Source organism: Oncorhynchus mykiss, chromosome 28 (assembly GCF_057628025.1).
Source record: "Oncorhynchus mykiss isolate SJ-2025 chromosome 28, ASM5762802v1, whole genome shotgun sequence".
Classification (NCBI taxonomy): Eukaryota; Metazoa; Chordata; class Actinopteri; order Salmoniformes; family Salmonidae; genus Oncorhynchus; species Oncorhynchus mykiss.
The window spans coordinates 20,301,235-20,309,532 of NC_143049.1; the positions used below are offsets into that span (position 1 = coordinate 20,301,235).

The 8,298-nt window shown below is 40.1% G+C and overlaps 1 protein-coding gene across 2 annotated transcripts; it reads right to left on the reverse strand.

Moving 5' to 3' along the window:
• Positions 1 to 3,838: 3,838 nt before the first annotated feature.
• Positions 3,839 to 6,707, reverse strand: LOC110508691 (retinol dehydrogenase 10-B). 2 transcript variants are annotated; one of them, XM_021589411.3, is made up of 6 exons: positions 6,234 to 6,707; positions 5,331 to 5,569; positions 5,026 to 5,124; positions 4,763 to 4,908; positions 4,501 to 4,632; positions 3,839 to 4,310 (listed from the first exon to the last, which is right to left on the reverse strand). In XM_021589411.3, the coding sequence occupies exons 1-6, from the start codon at positions 6,511 to 6,513 to the stop codon at positions 4,160 to 4,162; spliced, it is 1,047 nt and encodes a 348-aa protein (XP_021445086.2). In that variant the 5' UTR covers positions 6,514 to 6,707; the 3' UTR covers positions 3,839 to 4,159. The 2 variants fall into 2 exon arrangements, with proteins under 2 accessions (XP_021445086.2, XP_090081734.1); XM_090225608.1 differs by having other exon boundaries at positions 4,518 to 4,632; positions 6,234 to 6,704.
• Positions 6,708 to 8,298: the final 1,591 nt, after the last annotated feature.

The following is an 8,298-nucleotide window of genomic DNA, read 5'->3' on the forward strand; positions in this document are numbered from 1 at the left end:
TGGTAGGTTCATTGATAATTTGTGTGAGATTGAGGGCATCAATCTTGGATTGTAGGATGGCCGGGGTGTTAAACATGTCCCAGTTTAGGTCACCTAGTAGCACAAGCTCATAAGATTAGTTGGGGGGCAATCAATTCACATATGGTATCGAGGGCACAGCTGGGGGAAGAGGGAGGCAACAGTGAGAGACTTGTTTCTGGAAAGGTGAATTTTTAGAAGTAGAAGATCAAGTTGTTTGGGTACAGACTTGGATAGCCTGCAGAGTTCTATATTACTATCTTTGCAGTAGATTGCAACACCTCCCCCTTTGGCAGTTCTATATTGGCGGAAAATGTTATAGTTAGCAATGGAGATTTCAAGGTTTTTGGTGGTTTTCCTAAGCCAGGATTCAGACATGGCTAAGACATCCAGGTTAGCAGAGTGTGCTAAAGCAGTGAGTAAAACAAATTTAGGGAGTAGGCTTCTAATGTTAACATGTAATTAGTTGTACCAGATCTTATTTAGGGGATTCATAGCAAAGGGGGTGAATACATATGCACGCACCACTTTTCCGTTTTCTAATTTTTTTATTTTTAAAAGCAAGTTCATTTTTAATTTCACTTCACCAATATGAACTATTTTGTGTATGTCCATTACATGAAATCCAAATAAAAATCAATTTAAATTAGAGGTTGTAATGCAACAAAATAGGAAAAATGCCAAGGGGCATGAATACTTTTGCAAGGCACTGTATATGAATGTTATTTGATGTTAGCAAGTTCTTTATTTCATGAACCTTATTTCTAAGGCTATTTCTATGAATAAGGGCTATTTTCATCCCTTTCCTGCGTAGCTTATCAGAGATAGACATAATATGGAAAAGAGCAAACAATGCAAGAGAAACAAATTTGCACTCAGCAGTCCCTTAATCAGCTGGTGTGTGTAAATGTGTGCGTTTGCTGCAGGGTTGCCTTTTGAATTTTGAATCATAATATATGCCCAAAATGTTTTGACTGGGAAGTATACGGTAAACTGTAGACTATCACATGTCGCAGGCGGTAGATAATGTGGCCAAGTTTCAAGTTAAGTTTTATTAGTCACACACATGGTATACACCGTCCAACAAAATGCTTAGTTAGAGGTTCCTTCTCGACAATGCAACAACAAAAGGAAATAACAAAAAATTGTCCGAGGCTATACGAAGACCATGCTCAGATAAGCACAGGGCAAAGTTATATTTAGAAGAAAAAAATGTGCTTCCTTCCCGTTGTTGCGCTGCTGGGATGGTGTAAAACTAGGCTATACTGTATTACACACTGCAATGGATAGGCCATCCCAATCCTGGGCCCTGGCCTGCCCTGCTCTTGCTGATGTAGGCCTAAAGCCTTTTGTGCTTCCTAACCAATGGCTGTGCTGTGTACAGTGGCACTTCAGAAGGCGAGTCAAAGGTTTCTTCTGAAAATAATTGTTTATTTGTAAAAAAAAAATTAAAAAGGCAATATCTATGTATGCGAACTAGGCCTACTGATGTCTTGTTCAGTTTGAGAGGGAGGGTGCGAACTGAATGCTGAACTATAGTCAATTAACATAATTCTTACATTGGTGTTCCACTTGGCCAAATGTGTCACGACAGTGTGAATAGCGATGTAAATGTCATCTTCCTTGGATCTTTTGGAGCAGTAGGCAAATTGAAGTGGGTCCAGTGTTCCTGGCATGCTGGTCTTGATGGCCAACCTTTCATAATGACCAGGGTGAGTGTGAACGGGGCGATAGTCATTTGGGAAGACACCTTGTTTTTCTTGGACACTAGGACAATGGTGGTCTCCTTGAAGCAGGTAGGGACTATAGCCTGGGACAGGTTGAAGATATCAAAGAAGACACCAGCCAGCTGGTCAGGGCACACTGAGGAAATGGCCAGGGATGCCATCTGGGTCATCATCTTTGTGAGTATTCACTCTTTTAAGAGTTTTCCTCACACCATCCTCGGAGAGCGTAAGTACCTGGTCGTTCGGAGCAGCGAATGTCTTCCTGGATGGCTCTGTATTGTCTGCCTCGAAACGAGCATAGAATGTGTTAAACTCGTCTGGGAGGAAGGCTTCAGTGGGCACCACACAGCTGGATTTGCTTTTGTAGTCCGTGATAGTTTGTAGTCTGTGCCACATGCATTGCGTGTCTGAGTTGTTGAATTCAATTAAAGTTTGAGTTTGTATTGTTTTTACATCCCTAATGGAGCTCGTACCTGCTTGCCTTGAACATGTAGCGTGCCACCGAGCCATTGGGGTTCGTTCTGCTACCCTTGAATGCTGCAGTGTGGGCTCTCAGCATAGTACGGATATCGCTGTTCATCCAGGGTTTTTGTTTGGGGTATGTCCAGATTAACATTGTGGCTGATGATGCATATTCCTCAATGTTGATGAATGAGTACTGGGTGGATGAATCTTTTAACATATCAGTATTCTCAAAAGAGTCCTGCAGCATCGAGTCTGCCTCTTCTGCATATGTATTGTTGGCTAGTGATTTTCACCGAAAATGTACAACTACGGCATTAACGTCTGCATTAAAAAAAAAGTCCCAACTTTGGCAGACGAGTTTCTAGCCACAATCAGGAACTAGCTACAGTAGCTGTAAAGGGCTCATTGGGACAACAAATAGGGTTTTGGAATAAATGCAGAAAATAAGGTCTGAGATAAACACAGGTTTAGGAGATCTTATACATTTTGTTCTATGAGATAATTGCAGTCAGTAAGCATGACCTTTTATGAATTGTGAAGCCCTGTGATTTGTTTTTTATTAATACATAAATTCTTCACAAAAAGTCAAGTTAGCTGATGAAGATTATCTCATCGAACAAAACGTATAAGATCTCTTAAGCCTGTGTTAACCACAGACCTTATTTTCAGCATTTCTCCAAAAACACCATTCATTTTCTTCATAGGCTTTATCCAACAAACCATGGCGGAGTTAGTGCCTACAAAAAGATGACATTACAATTTCTCTCTACAGCCTCTCCCTTCTGTGCCAAGGTACACACAGGATTTCTAATATCACAATACAATTCCTTGTTAGATATATGTACAAGATCACAAATGTCAAAAATAAAATGAGATAATTGATCCTCAATCTTCAGCATCAAATATGCAGGCTATTTATAAGCTGCAATATTTGATTAACTATATTGTTTAATATTGAAAGGTTATCTGATTCAATTGCACAGCTCACTTATAAAATTGGTTCCCAGTTACTTAATCTTCCTACTGATACTCAGAGCTGCAACATGTCCTTAGGCTTTCTCTGATGAATACAACCTCAGTCAAGTTGTTTTTGTTGACTTGTTAGGACAATCCAAATGAGAAAACTGCAGTGGTTCATCTCACTGGAGTTCCAAGTACAGAATCAGTTGCACATGATATTTCCATGTACAGTTAGGACATAGTACAATAACAAATACAGGGTCTCATCTCCAGTTCTGAAAAAACAAAAAGACTTGAAAAATAGGTGAATGACTGCCACGGTAGATCCAGTCCTCTGTCTATAGTTTTGTGAAGTCTTGAAATGGTAATTATAGAAATAGTTATTCTGTTCAGGTTAGTGACAGTGCTGTCACATACTGCACATGTCTGCAGATGAGTATCTCATTGTTAATTGCTTAGCTTTTGTTTTCTCTTTTGTATCCCAAACAGATAAATTGCTTTCAGCTATGTCGTAGCCTGGAAGGATCCCCAGAAATTAACACACAAGTTATGCACACAGGGGCAGCATTCTAGGGAGTGTCCACATTCAAAAACATGTGGCACTTCGAGTGAAAGGACTCTTTCCCAAAAATCTGTTTTCTAAATGAAGACATTCTACACAAAACTCATTTATACAATGCAAAATACAAAAAACAATTTAATGACTCAAAGGCAACCAGAATAAGGCACTGCGTGAGGAATGATCAAGCCGGCCACCATGGAACAAAGCGCGGGATAGGGATACACAGTGAGTGTCTACAAAACAATGACATTTACACATTTACTATCAATTAATATGTTTAAAACAAATACAAAAACTGGTTTAAAGAAACCAAAAGAACCAATGTGAACCCTTAATAAAGTACACAGCATATGTAGTTTGTTCCAGAGGGACAATGTGGGAAACCTCTCCATCTGATAAATCTGAGTTTCAAAGGGTATATGTAACATTATTTTTTCTTCAGTGGCAACTGCATGATGGCAGGCAGCTTGGATTCATTGTTGTTCATGGATTCCTTCCGGTGAGCCAGGAACGGGTACATGCATTTGTCTGCTCCAAGAAACTGGTACATGCAAACGATGGCGTCAAAGGGCAAGACACTGAAATAGCCAGGGATACAGAAATGAATAAATGATCAGTAAGCGCATAAAGCTATGGCTCCCATGATATACATTTGATGGTGGCAAGAGGGGAAGAATCAGAGAATATTTAAGAATGTCATTAAGTTCACCTAAAAGAGCTGTTTGACAAAAGCTGGGTATCTCAATATTCATGTTGTGTAATACTTACGTCTTCATGAAACTAACCATGTACATAATCCGAGGCGTACAGATCATGGGCTGGTCTGTTAGGATAGCCCTCATTGCCTGTTGCACACACTGCTCTGGCTTCAACGGAGGGAAGAGTGGGGCAATCTCTTTCCTGATGGGACAGAAGTAGTCATCAATTCGTTTGTAGTGTCTTTGCATCAGTTCACATTTGATGATGCCAAGAAGAAATGAGCATTGTGTTCAGATTTTAATACACTTGTTAAATGTAACACTTTACCAACCTGATTTTACACCCTTTGAACATGTCAGTATCAACTAAGAAAGGACAGACCAGCGTCATTTTTATCCCGTCTTTCTCAGCAGCTTTCAGCTCGTGGCTGAGGGACTCATGAAAACCTATAGCACCAAACTTGCTGGCACAGTAGTCCTGGTAAAAGACAAAATTTATGATAGATAATGGTTTGACCGGAGTTTTCAGATAAAGACTCGGGTACACTGTACGAAAGTATACGGTAGCTTTATCAGTGGAGAATATGCTGCTAACCTCAACACCAGCAGTGGTGAACAGACCCAGGGAGCTGGCTACCGTCACGATGTGCCCATGGTTCAGCTCGAGCATCTTGGGAACAAAAGCCTTGGTAGTCTGAATTTGAAAAACATGCCAAAAGAATTCTGACGGTAAGAATATAAACGTTGCATGGCAAGTGACAATTGATATTATGGTGTAAGAATTTGTCCTAAGCAGATTTTCATATAGGTTTATTCCATCTACCTTTGGAAATACACTTCATTGTCACTGGACTAGTCCATGTGAAACTAAGTGAACAGATTGAGTGCAATGCAACTGACCCAAAAGTGAGCATGGCAGTTGACCATCATGGTGCGCTCTAGGAGTTCATCTGGACACTCCAGCAGGTGACGTCCTGAGACCACCCCGGCATTGTTGATCAGGATATCAATGTTGCCCACTTCACGTTGCACCTTATCTGCGGTCAAGTACACCTCCTCTCTCTTGCTTACATCACACAGATAAGTGTAGACCTGGGGCTGAATCTGAGATACATCTCCCTCCTCACCATCCACTGAACCTGTAGAGCAGGGGAGATGGTCCTCGTCTGGTTTAGTGGAACAATATTTCAAGGTGCATTCCGTAACATTTGCAAACACAAACAGCACTTTATTTTGTGATATCCCTCAATCTTTAGGGTTAAAGTAATTAGAATAGAGATACATATTTGACCATCATATAATTTGAAACTAAATAGTGCAGGCCTACCTAAGTGTCCTATGACAACACGAATGGATTATGTCCTAGTTTTGGGGTTGTAATGTAAATCATAGTATCTCATAGTATAGCTTCTCTTCTTTTTATCAAGAGTTCTACATTGAAAAGACCAACGCTATAAATACTGGATTGCACCTTTAAAAGGGCAATTTATCGGTTTCAGTAAAAAGCTGAAGGATGGGGCTGGATAAATGTAATCACTCAAATTCATTGAGCTAGGAATGCAAGGACCATCCACGATATCAAAATTATAGTTTTAACCATGTTTTGATTCTCTACAGTGTTACTTTACATTTACCTTTGGGATGATGACAACAGTTAAACTAAGCCCATTAAGCATGTCATTTACAAGTTATATTATTCAATGGGTACATATTCATTTATAAGTCCAAACATTGATGTAGCAACTCATGATTTCCCCTTTTAAAGTAAAGTAGTATAATTGAATAAAGCAGCAGTTTGCCAACCTTCGGGGTTCCTATTGGTAAAGTCGCTGTAGATTTGTCGCACCATCTCAGCAGTCTCTTCGTTACTTTCCCAATTGATGTCCCAAAGAATAACCGTAGCACCTCTTCGGGCAAACTCCTTGGCAAAGTGTCTTCCAAGACCGCTTCCTGCCCCAGTGATCACACAAACCTGACCCATTACATTCTTCTCTTTTGGACGCACGAGCCATCTCGTTCCAGCCAACACAAAAGTCCAGAGAACTTTGCACGACACCAAGCAGAATTCAACAAAGATATTCATGGTAAGCAACAAAAGAAATATGCCTTCAGAAAGATTTACTGATCATGATAATTTCGAGGAAAGATGAGACAACAAAATTGACTTTGATAGCCTATTGTGCAGCTAATTATTGCTAGTTGCTACTTTGTTGCGAGTACTCATGCTTGTTCACGAGGGTCAACTTGCACAAGGCACTGCGCATGATTCTTATTTTCTTCTTCTTGGAGTTTAACGGCGGTTGGCATCCAAACACACACACACATATATATATATATATATATATATATATATATATATATATATATACACACACATAATATAAATATATAAAAAATAACAATTTAAATAAAAATAAACCTCTAACAAACCCGACACTGATTAAAAGCCCTCTATCCCATTCCACTACTTTGCCCCATCTACTCCTGCACCATGCCAACGGCCTGGGAGGATGGAATACCACCACTCAACACACACTATAACTCTTCTGAAGTCAAATCTCGTATACCCAAATACTTCTCTGCAGCTGCCACCACAACATATATTTTCTGTGATTTGCGTTCCATTTCTGTGGTAACCACACAATTTTCACAAGTCCACTACAGGTTACTTTCACTGACTCATCTGCACCCAACTCCTTTCTCACCCACCCTGAAACCACATATGAATCTGCCAAATGCCAAGGATCCACTTTCTCCAAAAATGTTACTCCTACTAGACCAGATTTTTAACATGTCCACTGATGCCAGAGCTTTACCACACCTCCCACCTTACTTAACTCACGCTCATTCACTTCCATTTCACCTCTAGAGCTCGGTCTGGAACACAGCTCACTCTGTTTGCACTTGACACTAATCTTCTTCAACACCCCATCTCCCTTTTTAATTGCCATATTCCTCAAATCCAACCTCTGCTTTCCTCATTCTCTTTGACCTCATTTCCCCCCTTGATTAATCCTCAAAAATCAACCTTTTAGTGACCCTGTCCCAATATTCCTCTTCTCCCAACTTTGCTTGCAGCGCAGTGGCATCCCAACATAACTCCATCTCATAATCATAATTTTCACCTAGGAAATATGTCTTCTCCGGGCACCAACATTTCGAAAGCATGAGCAGTGGCCACACAAAGAAAAACGACCTGAGACGGTTTTATGAATCCTCTCCCACTGCGCACTCTTGCTGACAGTTGTCTCTACCTTCTTGCCCTTTGTGCTGTTGTCTGTGCCCAATAATGTTTGTACCTTGTTTTGTGCTGCTGCCATGTTGTGTTGCTACCATGTTGTTGTCATGTTGTGTTGCTACCATGCTGTATTGTCATGGGTTACTGCCATGCTATGTTGTTGTCTTAGGTCTCTCTTTATGTTGTGTTGTGTTGTCTCTCTTGTTGTGATGTGTATTTTGTCCTATATTTTTATTTTTAATCCCAGCCCCTAGGCCTTTTGCCTTTTGGTAGGCCGTCATTGTAAATAAGAATTTGTTCTTAACTGACTTGCCTAGTTAAATAAAGGTTGAATGAATTAATAAATAAATACATCTACAAATCACCTCCTTCTTCTTATTCTTCTTCTTCAAGGTTTTATTGGCAGATTGCAACCAACTGACATGTGCATACACTGCCACCTACTGTACTGAAGTGTGAGAGCAGTCATGGCATACCTACTTTAAATTCTGGTAATACAAAATTGGGGAAAGGGCAATTACCCTGCCAACTAGTAGCCCTCACAAAAAAATTATTATAATATATATTTTTTTAAACACCAGCCCATTTCACTATTTAACCCTATCTAAACTTACTCCAGGCCAACGGTCT